The 18,085-nt window shown below is 40.8% G+C and overlaps 1 protein-coding gene across 2 annotated transcripts in view; it reads right to left on the reverse strand.

Annotated features, from left to right (window-relative positions):
• Window positions 1-18,085, reverse strand: part of MPC2 (mitochondrial pyruvate carrier 2) — a 31,860-nt gene that overhangs the window by 1,635 nt on the left and 12,140 nt on the right. For both annotated transcript variants that reach the window (XM_047840871.1, XM_047840870.1), the window contains exons 3-5: window positions 14,464-14,504; window positions 3,362-3,446; window positions 2,770-2,881 (exon numbers count right to left, since the gene is read on the reverse strand). In XM_047840871.1, the coding sequence (XP_047696827.1) occupies window positions 2,770-2,881; window positions 3,362-3,446; window positions 14,464-14,504 (238 nt within the window). The remainder of the gene's footprint in view (window positions 1-2,769; window positions 2,882-3,361; window positions 3,447-14,463; window positions 14,505-18,085) is intronic.

Genomic DNA, 18,085 nt, shown 5'->3' on the forward strand with positions numbered 1-18,085 from the left:
TACTGAGTACAGACAAGCTTCGCAGACATAGTGGGCTCAGCTCCAGACCACCACGATGATGAATATTTTGTGAATGAATCTTCAAATGAATATTTTAGCTTCCCAGTTCATATAAAGGTGACATTTACGCTATGCTGTATTCTATTAAGTGTGCAATCGCAGTAGGTCTAGGAAAAAAAGTACATACCTTGATTTAAAAACATCGCTTAAAAAAACGCTAACCATCATCTATGTTTTCAGCAAGTCGTAATCTCTTTGCTGGTGGAGGGTCTTGCATCAACGCTGATGACTGCTGACTGACCCGGGTGGTGGCTGCGGAAGGTTGGGGTGGCTGTGTTTTCTTAAAACAGGACCACAACGAAGTTGCCACGTCAACTGACTCTTTCACAAATGATTTCCCTGGGGCATATGATGCCATTCGATAGCACCCACAGTGGAACTTCTTTCAAAACTGGAGTCTATCCTCTTAAACCCTGCCACCGCTTTATCAGCTAAGTTTATGTAATATTCTAAATACTGTACTTTGCTGTCATTTCAACAATCTCCACAGCACCTTCACCAGCAGATTCCATCTCAAGAAACGCTTTCTTTGCTCATCCGTAAGAAGCAACTCCTCATCCATTCAACCCTGTGATTGCAACAATTCAGTCCCATCTTCAGGCTTCGCTTCTCATTCTAGTTCTCTTGCTGTTTCCACCACATCTACAGTCACTTCCTCCACTGAAGTCTGCAACCCCTCCAAGTTATCCACGAGGATTGAAATGGACTTCTTCCAACCTCTTATTCATGTTGATATTTTGACCTTTCCATGAATCATGACTATTCTTAACGGTACCAGGATGGTGAATCCTTTCCAGGTTTTCAATTTACTTTGCCCAGATCCATCGGAGGAATCACTCTCTATGGCAGCTATGGCCTTACAAAAGATAGTTCTTAAATAAGAAGACTTGAAAATCAAAATGACTCCTTGATCCAGGGGCTGCAGAATGGATGTTGTGTTAGCAGGCATAAACACGTGAATCTTGTACATCTCAATCGGAGCTCTAGGGTAACCGGATACATTGTACATGAACAGGAATATGTTGAAAAGAATCTTTTATTCTGAGCGGCAGGTCTCCACAGTGGGCTTAATATTCAGCAAACCACGTTGTAAATCGAGGTGCTGTCACCCAGGCTTTGTTCCATTTCTAGGGCACAGGCAGAAGAGACTGAGCATTATTCTTAAGGTCCTCAGGATTTTTGGAATGGTGCATGAGCACTGGCTTCAACTTAAAGTCACCGGCTGCATTAGCCCCTAACAAGAGAGTCAGCCTATCCTCCGAAGCTTTGAAGCCAGATATCGGACTTCTCTGTAACTGTGAAAGTCCCGGAAGGCATCTTCTTCCAGTAGGAGGCTGTGTCACCCACATTAAAGATGGGTTGTTTACGGTCGTCGCCACCTTCGTCATCTTGCTCCATCTGTTGGGTAACTGGCTGTAGCTTGTCCGCCAGCACCTGCTGCCCCACCTTGCACTGTATGTGGCAGAGACGGCTTCTTTCCTTGACCCACAGGAACCGACCTCTGCTGGCTTCAGACTTTTCTTCTGCAGCTTCCTCACCTCTCTGAGCCTTTCAGAGAATTGAAGAGAGCGAGGGCCTTGCTCTGGATTGGGCTTTGGCTACAGGGAACGTCGTGGCCGTTTGATCTTCTGTCCAGACCACTAAAACGTTCTCCGCATCAGCGATGAGGCTGTTAAGCTTCCTTACCGATCGTGCGTTCACTGAAGTAGCACTTTTGATTTCCTTCCGGAACTTTCCCTCCGCATTCACAGCGTAGCTAAATATTCGGCACAAGAGGCCTACCTTTCGGCCTATCTCGTCGGCTTTCAGCCTGCCTTCCTCACTAAGCTTACTTATTTCTAGCTTTTGACTTAAAGTGAGAAATGTGCATCTGTTGCCTTTCACTTGAACACTTAGAGGCAAACTGTAGGCTTATTAACTGGCCTATTTTTACTATTGTTGCGTCTCAGGGAATAGGGAGATCTGAGCAGAGGGAGGGAGATGGGGGAATGGCCCAGTCGGCGCAGTTAGAACACACAACGTTCATCAGTGAAGCTCGCGGCCTCATTTGGACGTGACTCGTGGACCCCCAAACGACGACAGCAGTAAAATCAAAGATCACTGACCACAGAGCACCACAAGATTGTGAGAATGACCAAAATGTGGCACACAGACACGAAGGGAGAAATGCTGTTGGGAAAATGGTGTCGACAGACTTGCTCGACGCAGGGTTGCCACAAACCTTCCATATGTAAAAAGCGCAACATCTCTGAAGCACAATGAAGTGGAGTGAGACGAAAATGTGGGACGCCTACAAACAGTTTTAAAACTATTCATAGGATACTTTCTGACAAGACCCGAAGCCTCACGCCAAACATCATTTCCAACCACTACATAACCACCCCCATTTTATTATCTATAATCGAAAGCGAGCATTTAAAACGTTCATGGAGAAAATTACTTAGTATTTTGTAAATCATGTCTGTTGTCTTAAGACAGATTCTATGAATGGGCTGTATTTCTAGATAATACACAGTCAGATTTGAAACCTATGTAGCAAACATACTGCTTAACACTTTGAACTTAAGCCCCCAGATTTTTCTAGAAATTTCTGCTTCAGGCCTCTTCCATCTTAACATCATACATGAATCTTAAAAAAAAAAAAAAATGCACTGCCATCTGGGTGGCTTCTGAGGCAGATTTCTCTTTTTACACCTGTGGTGGGCTTACCTCCAAATACGAAAGAGCTGAGAGGCCCCTGCTGCGCCCACGAAGAAATTAACAGCAAACAGACTCCAGTTTTTTGGAATAATTACAAGTGAGTATCTTGACCAAATAAACCCTGTTGAAACAAAAGATTTTTTTTTTTTTAAAGCACAGGTACTGCTGCAATATCTTTTGAACATTCTGTATTAGAGCAACATAATTATAAGATCATGACAACATAAAGTAGGATAAAAGAAAAGCTATGCTTTGAGTCTTTAATAAAGTTGCTATAATTCAGTGTTACACAAAATATGCAGTTCTTACATCAACAGGGAATCTTTACAGGGCAAATGAATATTAACTAACTTTTTTTCCTACTTACAAAAATATGTTCGTGGTAAAACAAACAAACCAACCAAAAACCCACGCAGATACTTATTCACAGTAACCCTCTTATCGAATAATTAATTAACTGCCCAACGAGAACACTGTTAATTCCTTTGTGTGTGAGTGCATGTGCATTTCAAACATTAAACCGTTAAATAAATTGATGTAAGACAAAAACAAAAATACTGAATGCCCTAAATGGAACAGGGAATATACTCATTTAATTTACCTGTAGCCATGAGAACAGCAGACTGAGCTGTGCTGAGTTTCTCTGCAGGTCTGGCCATGTCAGCCAGCCCAGCACACACGAGGCCCTGGAGAGACACATTAACACACAGCAAGAAAAACAGCCTCATGAGTGTGCAGTAATATTTCTTCATTTTATTTATTTTTTATTTATTTATTTTTTTAAATGTTTATTTATTTTTGAGACAGAGAGAGACAGAGCATGAACGGGGGAGGGGCAGAGAGAGAGGGAGACACAGAATCGGAAGCAGGCTCCAGGCTCTGAGCCGTCAGCCCAGAGCCCGACGCGGGGGTCGAACCCACGGACTGCGAGATCGTGACCTGAGCTGAAGTCGGACGCTCAACTGACTGAGCCACCCAGGCGCCCCAATAATTCTTCATTTTAAATAACACATAAAGTTTCAGAGATTTCCACGATAGTAGCTATGATTTTAGTATCTGCGCATTAAGAAAATATATACGTCACCAAAAACTACAATGAGTTCAGGGCTGCTTTTTGCATTTGTGTCTTGTTAACCACATCAAGTGGCCTCATATATTTGAAAATTAGTAGTGTGTGCGTATTCTTTTTTAATTTCATTAAAAAAGTAACTTTGTTTGAAAGTTATTGAGAGAGAGAGAGGGAGGAGAGAGACAGAGCATGAGCAGTGGAGGGGAAAAAGAGAGGGAGACACAGAATCTGAAGCAGGTTCCCCGTCTCTGAGCTGTTAGCATTGGACCCGATGCAGGGCGTGAACTCGTGAACCGTGAGATCATGACCTGAGCAGAAGTCAGTCTCTTAACCAACTGAGACACTCAGGTGCCCCTGCGTGTGTGTATTCTAACAAATAATACTTTTTTCCACATATGAAATTATATATATATATATATATATATTTTTTTTTTTTTGGCTCTCAAAAAATTTGCATGAGTGGGGGAGGGGCAAAGGGAGAGGGCAAGAGAGATTAGAATCCCAAGAGGGTTCTGCACTCAGCATACAGAGCCTGATACAGGGCTTGATCTCATGACTGTGAGCTTGTAGCTTCAACTGAAATCAAGAATTGGATGGATGCTTAACTGGCTGACCTGACCACCCAGATATCCCATAGTTATATATTCCTTTTTTTAAGAAAATGTTTATTCATTTTTGAGAGAGAGAGGAAAAATGAGCATGGGGGAGGGGCAGAGAGAGAAGGGGACAGAGGATCCGAAGCAGGCTCTGTGCTGATCGCGGCCAGCCCGATGGGGGCTTGAACTCCTGAACCGCGAAATCATGACCTGAGCTGAAGTCAGATGTTCAACCCATTGAGCCACCCGGGCGCCCCCAAAATGATATATTCTTCATACATGTTGGAAACCACTGGTGTGGTGGATGCCTAAAAGCTGTTTAGGCATTTATGTAATTTGTATAGTGTCCTCCTTTCATGTTTTGGTCAGTGTTAATTCTTTTCTAAAAGTGGAAGTATCTGAAAAGCTCTGTTATAATTTTAGTTTCTTGGTTGGATAATTTTTCTTTAATGTCAAAGGATACATGGTTATTTCTTCCCTGCTGTGTCTTTAACACTGTTATGTAATCATCCTACTAAAACCCTACCATCAGCATCACTCAGAAAGTTCAGTAATGAGTCTTTGGTTATGCTGGTTATGCTTGGTTATGCTGCTCTATTGCAGAGATAAGAATATGTAATAAAATGATCTTTATTGATGAAAAATTCAAACCTACACAAAATAAAAGACGAGTACAAAGAACCCCTACATACACATCACCCAGAGTTAAAATTCTGCCACATTTGCTTCACCTCCCCTCTTCCCTTTTATCCGTTAAGTATTTTATTTATTTATTTATTTATTTATTTATTTATTTATTTATTTTAAATGTTTATTTTTGAAGGAGAGAGAGCATGAGCAGGGGCAGGGCAGAGAGAGAGGGAGACACAGAATCCGAAGCAGGCTCCAGGCTCTGAGCTGTCAGCACAGAGCCTGACGAAGGGCTCGAACCCACAAACCATGAGATCATGACCTGAGCTGAAGTTGGACTTAACTGGCTGAGCCACCCCAGGCACTCCTATCCTTTAAGTACTTTAAATCAAATCCTAGCTGTCATTAAAGAATATGTCTTTAAGAAATTATTTTTAGGTTTTATGGAGTTTCTGAAAGATGCTCTCACATGGAAAATATAAATCAGCAAAGGACTTTGCTCCTAAACAGAACACAGACATACTTGTGAATTTATACACAAATTCAAGTCAAGTACAAAGGGTTTTGAATTAATAAAGTCAGTAGGTCAAGAAGGCAACGATTCTGATTTAAAAGGGGGCAAGTGGGTAAGCAGGGGTACAACCAGATAAATCATGGCTAATGCGATTTTGCCTCTTGTTAACTTTCACCCACAGTCCTGTGATTTTTCTCCCAAATGCTTCCTAATCATCCTTCCTCCATTCTTCTTCTAGGTCCCCATGTGCATTTTTTCCATTTCCTATTTGTTCTACTTCTACGGGGTGGAATACTGCCTTTGAAATGGGGAACAAAGGGGTTGATTTCTGCTATTGACCTACTGGGTCCACGTATTACACTGAGGCTTGCTGCACAGATCTATGAACACTATAGGCTACATTCTAGCATCTTCTTTTAGAAGAAGTCAGTGGTCATGATTTATTTATGCTCACAGTATACCCTTTATTTTTCTGGGACACCTTAGGAATTATTCTCTCCCACAAAGGTCTTGAGCTCTCTTTCTACTTCCACATCATTCTAAGCTTATGTAAATTAGCTTAGAAAATCTCACTGTGGGGAGCCTAGGTGGCTCAGTTAGTTGAGCTTTAGGACTCTGGATTTCGGCTCAGGTCATGATCTCTCAGGGATCTGATCTCATGGTTGTTGGGATTGAGCCCCGCATTGGGCTCCGCCCTGAGGGCGCGGGGCCAGCTTGGGATTCTGTCTCTCCCCTTTTCCCTGCCCCTCCCCTGCACTTGTTCTCTCTCTCAATAAATAAACATTTAAAAAAAGAAGAAAAAAAAAAGAAAATCTCACTGTGAATCTATTCTCCGTCACTTGCTAGCTGTGTGACTTTGGTCAGATTACATAACACTTGGTCTTAAATTCCTCATGTATAAAATGAGAAAACCAGTAGCTACCCTTGCAAAAATGATAATATGATTAAACGAGATAACATGCACAGGTGCCTGGTAAATACTATTATTAACAACAAGAACAGACAGCTTTTGTCTGAAGAGTAACAGAGAAAAAGGAATGTTAGTTTTCTGTCCTTTCCTGCATTACTAGCCTTAGGCTAGGAGGCAGCAGGTCCGTACTCGTTTTCATCTTTATTATGAAGCTTATTCAAATAATAGAACTACATAGATTTTATTCAGAGAGTGTTTAGAATAAACAAGATAGTGTAAAATATTCTCCAACATACAGAGAAAATACCAGGTTAGATCTACAGCGGCTATTTTAAAGGTGGTCATGTAAGTGTGTAAGTGCATAGGCTTTGGAGTCAAACAGACCTGGGGTTTCAAGTCTTGATTGTGCCCCTTACCACGATGGTATATTCAGTCATCTAGCTCTTTGAACCTTAGTACCCTTACCTGGAAGATGGTAATAATATTTAGTAATATTTGCTTCTCAGATTTTTTTCTGGTGAAGATCAAATTACGAGACCACGTATCAGATAATCAAATACAGTCTGGCATTTAGTGGACTCAAGTCAGCTCCCTGTTTGCATTAGTTAAAAAATGCTCTTCAAATTATCTAAAGCCCAGGACTACGGTTCTTTTTGGCATCTGATTATCTCCACTGGGTGGGGGAGATATTCCTCAGATGGTATAAAAACCTTTTTTCTTTCTTTCCTTCAATATTTTCTCCTCTATTAAAAAAAAAAAAAGTCTTAGGACACTTTTAGAGGAGAGTTAAAAAAATGAGATACCACTATAGAATATTCCAATTCCCAAATGCTTAGAGACAGCAAAGCCCTCAGGATTTTTAAGCCATTAATTAATCTACATAAATAGTCCCAGCTGGAAAAGCAAACAAATAGGTATTAAAAATCTGCACGGATAATCTTAAAATAGCTTAATTTATTCTTAAGGAGAAGAGGAAATAAAAAAAATTAGCTACACAAAATGGTCTATTATTTGAGAGTTAAGTATAACCCTGTTTGTACAAAAAGACTATGAACAAAGATAAAAGCTCTCTTAAGTGACCTTCACAGAATAGTGTCCCAGGCTAGCCAATGATCTCCATTCCTTCTGTAAACAAGCTAACAGAGGCCCAAAGGCATGCTGGATACTCATGGTTTTTCATTCTGTATTGCATTCATGAATTTTTGCTCCCACCAGTTGAACTGAACTTTTGTCAACTTTGTCCTTAAACCTAATGTAACCTACATAATTTAATGAACTATCAGGGAATCACATGAAATACAAAAGAGGTTGTCATTTTTATGAAAACTAAGCGACTGCTCTGGAAAGACTGAATAAAGGCAAGTTGCTGAAGCCTGCGGTCAAATGCGCTGAGAACAAGACAGATATAAAAAGACTGGGTGGGAAAGCCATAAAGATCCAGCAGATTTCTGTTCTTATGCTATTATGAAAAGTGTCTGTGAACTTGCTTTGCTCTAAACAAAACTAAAGTAGAAACTTCTTAAAAACTTTTTTGTTTGTTTGTTTAAATTATCTCTACCCCCAACCTGGGGCTCAAACTCACTACCCTGAGATCGAGAGTCGCATGCTCTTCCAACTGAACCAGCCAGGCGCCCCTAAAATGGAAATTATACAGGATGCATTACCGCATAATTCATCCAAAACAGAACATGTGGAAATGAGTGGATCCATACACAAAGAAAAGCTTTAGCCCTATAGATGACCGGCAAATGAGTGTCTCTTACGTTAAAAGAAAATATTTAAGATATATAACTATTGTTGTTTTTTTTAAATGTTTATTCATTTTAAATTTTTTTTTTTTTTTTAACGTTTATTTATTTTTGGGACAGAGAGAGACAGAGCATGAACGGGGGAGGGGCAGAGAGAGAGAGAGACATAGAATTGGAAACAGGCTCCAGGCTCCAAGCCATCAGCCCAGAGCCCGACGCGGGGCTCGAACTCACGGACCGCGAGATCGTGACCTGGCTGAAGTCGGACGCTTAACCGACTGCGCCACCCAGGCGCCCCTAAATGTTTATTCATTTTAGAGAGACAGAGTGTAAGCAGGGGAGGGGCAGAGAGAGGGGGAGACACAGAATCCGAAGCAGGCTCTAGGCTCCGAGCTGTCCGCACAGAGCCTGACGTGGGGCTCGAACTCACGAGCTGTGAGATCATGATGAGCCGAAGTCTTATGCTTAACCGACTGAGCCACCCAGGCACCCGAGCATTGTTTTTCAGGATTATCCATTTTGACCTCAATGATTAATTATTTGCTCTCAACAAAAGTAGTTAAGAAGGATTCCACTACAGTTAAATGTCTGAAAGTATAGTCTGAAATTCTTAATACAGAACATATGTCCCCTGGAGTAGTAACGGTTATGTGTCATGGACAGGCTACCATAGATGAATTATTATCATCTGCTGCTATGCCATCATCAGAAGACTATGTATGATTTCAACATGAACTTAAAATAGATATTTTTAAAGGAGACAGAGAGCCCACAAGGCACATGGTGTATATCATATTGTCAATGTTTCAAAACTTTGTTCAAACCCTTTGTCGATGTTTCAGAAGAAACACCAAAGCTATTGATAAAATCCTATAAACTTCTATGTTGTGACAAACTTGAAGTCAAAAGTACACCCAAATTTATAATAAATAGGGTCAATCATTCTTACTCTTTCAATAACGGTGCTAGAAAGAATTGTTAAGCAATCAATTACACTTTATAGACATACAGTTACTATATAATTTTCAGTGCTGACACAGAAGAGATAGAAAATAGTAATACACTTTCCATTAGTGTTTTTTTTAGTATCATACTAGTTTTGAATGGTGTTTTTGCTTTGATCTGCATTTTGATTAACAGACAACCTGTTTTAACATTAAAAAAAATAAAAAAGAGGACGTTCACATATCACACATCACACTAACTGGGTTTCCTACAAAGGGACCATTAGTGTCAGTCACCAAAAATTTCAAGTGTTGTTGTTGTTTTGTAACTTGTTCTACTGACATTTTAGCCTGTCTCACCCTCAACTGTTCTATTTCTGCTCTGCAGGTATCAGCATTTACATTAACCATTTGCACAGCTCATAAAAATTGCATTATGGGAAACTGAAGCAGGGCCTGCCCTGGCTCTGCTGTTCTTCATTGCGTATTTTGTCCATTATCTCACAGCAACTACACTGCTACAGTCTCCATTACCATTTAAACAGCATCTGGAATTCCATGCTAGCCACGGGAATTAACATATATTCAATACATTCAATATATATTCGATATATTCATATATTCATATATTTATTCAAACCGGACACAAAATTATGTGTGAGGCTGAATGAACAATAAAAGCAAATCTTATCTTTAATGGTTATTGTAGAATAATTTCAATCATGTCCTTAGGATTCTGAATCCCATTTTATTAAGGAAAGTAATTCATGTGAATGCATGTTTACAAATATTAGTAAGACAGCTTACAAGACAGCCTTTGCTATAAAAGTCTACATTAAAATTCAGTCTGGGGGCGCCTGGGTGGCTCAGTGGGTTAAGCATCTGACTTCAGCTCAGGTCACAAATCTCACCGTTTGTGGGTTCGAGCCCCCCATCTGGCTCTGTGCTGACAGCTCGGAGCCTGGAGCCTGCTTCGGATTCTGTGTCTCCCTCTCTCTCTGCCCCTCCCCTGCTCACTCTGTCTCACTCTCTCTCAAAAATCAATAAACATTTAAAAAAAATTCAGTCTGGACCCTCGAATTCTTGTCCTGAGCCTCTTGTGAGGAGTCTGTCCTATATTTAAAAAAAAAGTTTATTTATTTATCTATTTTTGAGAGATAGAGAGAGAGGCAGAAAGAGAGGGAGACAGAGAATCCCACGCAGGCTCTGCATTTTCAGTACACAGCCCGACGTGTGGTTCGAACTCATGAACCGTGAGATCAAGACCTGAACCTAAATCAAGAGTCGGATGCTTAACTGACTGAGCCACCCAGGCGCCCCGAGCCTGCCCTACTCATGGCGTTCTACCAAACAGGAATGGGGACACGAATGAACAATTTTCACTTGCTTAATGAGGAAGTGGGGTATACACATAGACGGAGGTGGATTACCAAACCTCAATTAGCCCTCCGGGGAATACACGTAGGCTTGTAATGGGATTTAGTGTACAGTTACGTTGATGAATCGCATTCAGTTATAGGACAACAAAAACATAGATCAAATGTCTGTTTAACTAAGTCACATGAAAAGGAGGAAAAAAAAAAGATCTTTCTGTGGGAAAAACATCAGTAAATGTACATAATTCTGGTCTTTAGTAAGTTGAAAGTGAGTGAAAACTACTTAGTAATTACGTTATCAAGTCAGGAAGAAAATCAGAATGAAGTGCTGGGGAAGCAGATGAAGTTAAGGCACCGTTATCTACAACTCAGTGACTGGCACTTATTCTGAAAAAGGCTCTAAAGACATGGGTGATAAAAAGCAGTATCATTTTCCCCTCCCTCTATGAACTTTGTAGTAGTTCTGAACATAACTACCTATTATTTGTGCTTTGCTTTTTGGCCCCGTGAATAGCAGCTGCACTTCCTGGTAACATCCTGTATCTTTCCCTGAGTGTCTGTGAATACACACAAGAGGTAAAGGCTGTAAACGGTGTGAAACAGGAAAACGAACATGCTGCGTCTGTGTAAGAAACAACGCAAGACAGATGGCTGAACTGACACAGAACTCTCGGACCATAAAGCTAGTTTTTTTTAAAAAAAAAATTTTTTTTTTCCAACGTTTATTTATTTTTGGGACAGAGAGAGACAGAGCATGAACGGGGGAGGGGCAGAAAGAGAGGGAGACACAGAATCGGAAACAGGCTCCAGGCTCTGAGCCATCAGCCCAGAGCCCGACACGGGGCTCGAACTCCCGGACCGCGAGATCATGACCTGGCTGAAGTCGGACGCTTAACCGACTGCGCCACCCAGGCGCCCCAATAAAGCTAGTTTTTAACGGTTAGAGTGAGCAGAAGCATTAAAGATGACATACTAAAACTTAAAAACAATTTTTTTAATGTTTATTTTTGAGAGTGAGACAGAGTGAGTGGGGGAGGGGCACAGAGAGAGGGAGGCACAGAATCCCAAGCAGGCTCCAGGCTCTGAGCTGTCAGCACAGAACCCGATGCGGGGCTCGGGCTGGAGCCCAGGAACTGTGAGATCATGACCTGAGGCCGAAGCTGGAAGCTTAACCGACTGGGCCACCCAGGTGCCCCTAAAACTTTTTTTTTTTTTAATTGATGGGAGGGTTTTGCAAAATACCGTTAAAAAGACAACTACAGGCCCAAAATGGCATCACTTAGGCCAAGACACTAATACCTAATGTAACTGCACTTTCAACCTCCCCCAGAAAGGTTGTCTTAACTAGTCAGTTAGGAATTTTCTGGTCAGCACCAATGAGATACTCTCCAGCATAGGCCCTCTCCCCATCCCCAAAGAATAATTCGCCTACTAAGACTCTTTTGTCCCCAAGTGAAGGTGACCTCACCTGGAGATAATCTTTTTTTTTCTGTTTATGACTTCTTTGTCCTGCCTTTAAAAACTTTACTCTTTCTGTAGCCCTGGGGAGTCTCCCTCTCTATTCATTCGCTAAATGGGATGCTGTCTCATCCATGAATCATTTAATAAAACCCCTCAAGCTTACTTGGTTGAATTTTGTTTTTTAACAATACAAATAATTAAAAAAGAACTGCTCTGTAGTTCTGTATAAAATGCAGCTCAGAAACACTAACCTACTCTAGTCATTTTATAAATAAGGGGACAAAATGACAGATTTAATTTACCTAAGGCCATAAGATTAAGGGACAGCCAATTCTAACATTCTCAACTACTTAGATGTATAGCTGAGTTTCTGAAATTGTTCTAACAATTTTTTTTTAATTTTTTAAATTTTTTAATATTTATTTTTGAGAGAAAGACCGAGAGAGACAGAGTGCGAGCTGAGGAGGGGCAGAGAGAGAGGGAGACAAGAATCCAAAACAGGTTCCAGGCTGTGAGCTGTCAGCACAGAGCCCGACGCGGGGTTCGAACTCACGGCAAGATCATGAACTGAGCCAAAGGCAGACGCTTATCCGACTGACCCGCCCAGGCGCCCCGTGTTCTAACGATTTAAAACATTACATTTAAGAAAATTAAAATAGCCTACAACTCAACAAAAAAAAACTTGATTAAAAAATGGACAGAGGGCTTGAATAGACAGTTCTCCAAAGATATACAAATAGTCCATAAACACATGAAAAGAGTCTCAGCATAACTAATTACACTTGAAAATGCAAACCAAACCCACAACGAGCTACCACTTTCCACCCATGAAGAAGGCTGTTATAAAGCAACAACAACAACAAAAGTAACAAGTGTTGGCAGGCTAGACGTGGAGGAATTGGAATCCTTGTGAACTGCTGGTGGGAATGTAAAAACAGTGCAGCCGCTGTGGAATATAGCGCGGCAGTTGCTTAAAATAATATTGATCCAACAATTCCACTTCTGGGTACATACCCCAAAGAACTGGGAGCAGGAACTGGACCGGATATTGTATGCCATTGTCCACGGCAGCATCATCCACCATAGCCAAAAGGCGGAAGCAACTCAAGTGTCCATCAACAAATGAATGGATGTGCTTGACACTAAGAGAATCGTTAAGATGGCAAATTTTATGTGTCGTTTGCCACAATTAAAAGAACAAAAAGCCTACAGACTAGTACTTTTCACATTTTAGAAGGTATCAGAATCACTTAGAGGGCAAAATTACTAGTGACTCCATCCCCAGAGTTTCAGATTTAGCAAATCTGTGACGGAGCCCCCAAATCTGCATTTCTTTCTTAAAAAAGAAATTTAATGTTTATTTATTTTTGAGAGAGAGAGAGAGAGAGACAGAGTGCAAGCAGGAGAGGGGCAGAGGGAGACAGAGACACAGAATGCGAAGCAGGCTCCAGGCTCCGAGCTGTCAGCAGAGTCCGCCCCACAAAGAGGGGGTGAAGGGGAATCATGACCTGAGGCGAAGTCTGATTTTAGGCACCCCTAAAATCTGCATTTCTAACAAGTTGCTGGGCAGGGCCAATACTACAGGTCTAGGGATGACACTGAGAAGCACTGCTGTAGGCCAAAACCGGCCCTTTCAACATAAAAATCAGTGATTTGCTTTATTATTTCCATGGCCGTCTCTTTTTATTTTCAGCTAAAGGAGAACTTCGGGAATGAAAACTCTGGCCTCAGGTAAAAAGCACTGGTCTTGGGAGTCAGAAGTTCTGGATTCTACCATGTACCAAATAGGTATGATACGTATGATACGTAGGATAATTTTTTCTACTTTTTGAGACTAAACTTTCCTTGCCTGTATTTTGGTGTTGGTATCGTCAGTTCATATACTAAATTAATAATAAAAATTAATTTGGGGGGTTCTGGTTAGTTCATTTTACTTAGTCATAAAATCTTAGAATGAAGTTTCGAGTTTCTAGGGCCCACAATTATATAAGCTTTTTGATAACAAATATGTTCCTAGAAGGCCTCTCATCTAAGAAGCTCAGAACTCAAGTAGGTGGTATGCTTTATGCAGTAAAAATGACACATCTAAGATTATTTGCATGAAATCATCTCCAGACAGACCATGAACATTTAATTTTTTTTTTAATTTTTTTTTTTTTTGAGAGAGAGACACAGAGTGTGAGCACGGGAGGGGCAGAGAGAGAGGGAGACACAGAATCCCAAGCAGGCTCCAGGCTCTGAGCTGTCAGCACAGAGCTCGACGCGGGGCTCGAACTCACAAACTGTGAGATCATGACCTGAGCCTAAGTCGGAGGCTTAACTGACTGGACCACCCAGGTGCCCCCAGACCATGAACATTTAAAAAAGAACATTCTTCATAAAAGTGACTTCAAATTAATAAGTTCCTTTTAAAGAATATTTTTTTTCAGTACCTTCTGCAAAACTCAGGACTTACCCATTTCATAATTGGAGCCCAGAAAAAAACTGTTTTGGGACCTGGAAAAAAAAGAAAAGAAAAATTTAGAAATAACCCAACTATTTTATACATGACTTAAATTTTTTTTTTAAATATTTATTATTTATTTTTGAGAGAGAGAGAGTGCATGTGCATGAGTGGGGGAGGGGGGGGAGAGAGACAGGGGTTAAGAGGACTTGAAGCCGGCTCCACTCCGACAGCAGCGTGCCAGATGGTGGGGCTCGAACTCGTGAACTACTGTGAGATCGTGACCTGATCCAAAGTCGGCCGACTGAGCCACCCAGGTGCCCCTGGTCCTTAATCACCTTTCATCCCTCTCAAACGAATTCATTGTGCTTATAGTAAAATTCATTAATTCAACGTGATTTTAATACCAAGAGATTTATAAATCTATCACAGTGTCCTTTAAATATACGACTGTAGTTAGTGGTAGATCTATTTACTTGTAAAAATTATGACCTCCTTGAAGCTAGTGGCTAAATAGTATTCATACTTGTATCCCTACCACCTAGTGGCTGTTGAATAAAGAGCCAGCACAACTGGAAACAGTTTATATTAACCAGAGTTTAGACTTTAACTTTGATAAATACGGGTATATGTAATACACGTGCCTATATGCAAACAACTGAAAAATTCATTAAAATCAGAAGTTGTTTTTATCATTCCGACACTTGCATACTGATAAGCCTGGCTTATCCTTTGAAGAGTTTTTAAAGTAAGTTTGCTGATCTTCTAGACTATTTACATCTAGTCCTAAAATCTTTCCACAATCGAAGTCTCATTTTCTCAATCTTCAAAGGACCCGGATGCTAACTTTAGACCAACGATTCTTCAAATTCTAGAAGTACATGGCTCAGAGTCTGTCTTTCCTCGTGGGCCAAAATGATTATAATGCTAAACTGCATTTTCTCACCTTCGTGTGACAGCTAGTCATTTTCATGTTTTCCTATGTACTTTCAGCTTTTCCATATTTTTAAAAATGTATTTATTTTGAGAGAGAGAGAGAGCAGGTGTGAGCAGGGGAGGGGCAGAGAGAGAGAGGGAGGGAATTAGAGAAATCCAAGCAGGCTCTGTGCTGTCAGCGCATAGCCCGACACAGGGTTCACTTCCATGAATGAGATCATGAGCTGAGCTGAAATCAAGAGTGGGTGGCTAGGCGCGGTGCTGACAGCTCGGAGCCTGGAGCCAGCTTCGCATTCTGTGTCTCCCTCTCTCTCTCTCCCTCTCTGGCTCACGCTCTTTCTCTCAAAAATAAATAAACGTTAAAAAAAAAAAAAAAGAGTCAGTCGCTTAACTGACTGAGCCACCCAGGCACCCCTCAAGTTTTCCATAATTTAAATTGTACTGCCAATCTGGACACAGTGCTGAAACGGCTGTTGGGAGAATTAAAACTATTTATTGAGGAGTTCTAAACTTTGCTGTTCTTTTTTTTTTTAATGGTTATTTATTTAATTTATTTATTTTTAAGAGAGAGAGGGTGTGAGTGAGCGGGGGCAGGGGCAGAGAGAGAGGGAGAGGGAGTTCTAAATGTTGACGTTCTTGTAACTGGCTGAAAATCTCTATATATTCGATTTCTGGGTTACTGTACTTATCTTTTATCCGGTTCCCTCAGCTTCGTACTGTTCTGATCGCAACTCCCATTACCCCTAGAACTCTAGCTGCATAATGATCCTCTCCTCTGTATCTTGAACAAGAATTGGAAACAATTTTCTTTTGATGTTGGGATTTTAAAATAAATTTAAAGGAACTAAGGAAATAGAAAAGAAAACGTGAAGGCACAGAGTTTAAGAATATAAATTTCCAGTCCTGACTTAATTACATTTTAGCTCAGGTCACTGGTTCTCCACCAGGGGTGATTCTGTCCCCCCAGGGGGGACATTTGCAATGTCCCAGGACATTTTTAGTTGTCACAACTGTCGTGGTGGTGATACTGCTGCTACTGATACCTGCTGGGTAGAGGCCAGGCAGGCTGTTAAATGTCCTCCAACAAACAGGACAGTCTCCCACAACACATAATCAGCTAGCCCCCCAAATGTCGATAGAACAAGCTAGGCAAACACACAACTAGTTTCATGCTGTTTACTGGCTCTAAACCTTAGCTTATGCTTCCACTAGCCCCATATTCGGCCTTGTCTTCATCTGGCTAACTCCTAACGTCGTTCAAAAACTTACAGACTGCACCTCAAGGAAGCCCTCTTTAACATCTCCAGGTTATACTAAGCGGCCCGTATACTGCTCTATCGTTTTCTGCACTGAACAATTAAAATGATCTGTTTATGCATCTGTCACTTTCACAAGACAGGGTGAAGGCAAGGCTTATTTCTTGGTTTTCCTTAACGAATAGTCTTTGTGAGCAGAACTGAATGGGATTAACCATATCCGGGACAGGTGTCAATCAAACATACTCAAACTTTCGGTCTGATCCTAGCCGCTTCATCCTCAAGGGCAGAATCTGCTATTTACTCATCCCCAGGGACATCAAGTTCCATTACATCAGGGCTGTACCAGATCTTCACTCACTAGTTACTCTGCTCTTAGACCATCACACTCCTCTATCTGGCTCCTGAAAGTTCTTCCCGTAAGTCTGATGGCATAATGTACTGATCCTATAAGTCAGTCTTTTCAAACTCTCTAGTTATTTTATTTAGTGTGAGCGTCTGAGATTCCCATCAGAGCACACTGGGTTTATTTTTGTCACATACAAAGTCTCTAAGTCATATGCAATATCAATCACTATGTTGATTTTTTATTCCCTGCATGAAGCTTGCCTTCAGCACACAAGTGTAAGTCAGCACAATGTTTTGGTCTCTGGCTTTGAACTTCTCAGCCAACTCCTTCTTCCTTCTATTTCCAAACTGATGCTTCCTCCTCTGCCACCTTAAAAACTGTTTCCTGAATAACGCCTCTAGGTTCTGGTTTCTTTATGAGCTTAAATATTTGATCCTTCAGAGTTAACAAACAGTCAGGCTTTTCAGTGTTTGCTTGGTAACTAATTTACTCAACTGCCCCAAGCTGGATGAGAATTTTATCCTATCCTTTACAACCAAACCAAACAAAAAAAACTTCAAACATGAAACTGTGGCTGCTACAACCTAGACCAAGAGAGGTACGACTATTTTAGGGAATACTTTTAAAATACAAAACAAGCCCTCCATTATTTTCACAACTGCTAAGCACTGAATTAAAAAATATCACTGGCAAATAGGTATTATAAGACATTCTAAACTTCTCATATTTCCGAGATATCAGAGGATGCGGCCAGGTGACACAAAGAATCAGAGTTGGATATCTACAAATGCAAACAGATAGTGTTTTCTTCGTTAAGAAAAGCAAAATAGGGGCTTAACAAAACCTGTGACCATAAAATGGACGAACGAAACGTCTTAAAGAAAACTTATTTCAGTTCGCTTTTCCATTTTATCTTAGCTAATCATTTTGTACCTTATGAGTAAATAAGTAAATTTAGACACGTATGAATTCAGGTACCAGAGGCTGTCTTCCTGAAAACCACAATCGACAGTGGAAATGGTAATGAGGAAACATCCCTACTCACTCCAACATTTGTAAAACACCAAGTTTTGACAAAACAAAGCATTTGGAA

Source organism: Prionailurus viverrinus, chromosome F1 (genome assembly GCF_022837055.1).
Source record: "Prionailurus viverrinus isolate Anna chromosome F1, UM_Priviv_1.0, whole genome shotgun sequence".
Taxonomy (NCBI): Eukaryota; Metazoa; Chordata; class Mammalia; order Carnivora; family Felidae; genus Prionailurus; species Prionailurus viverrinus.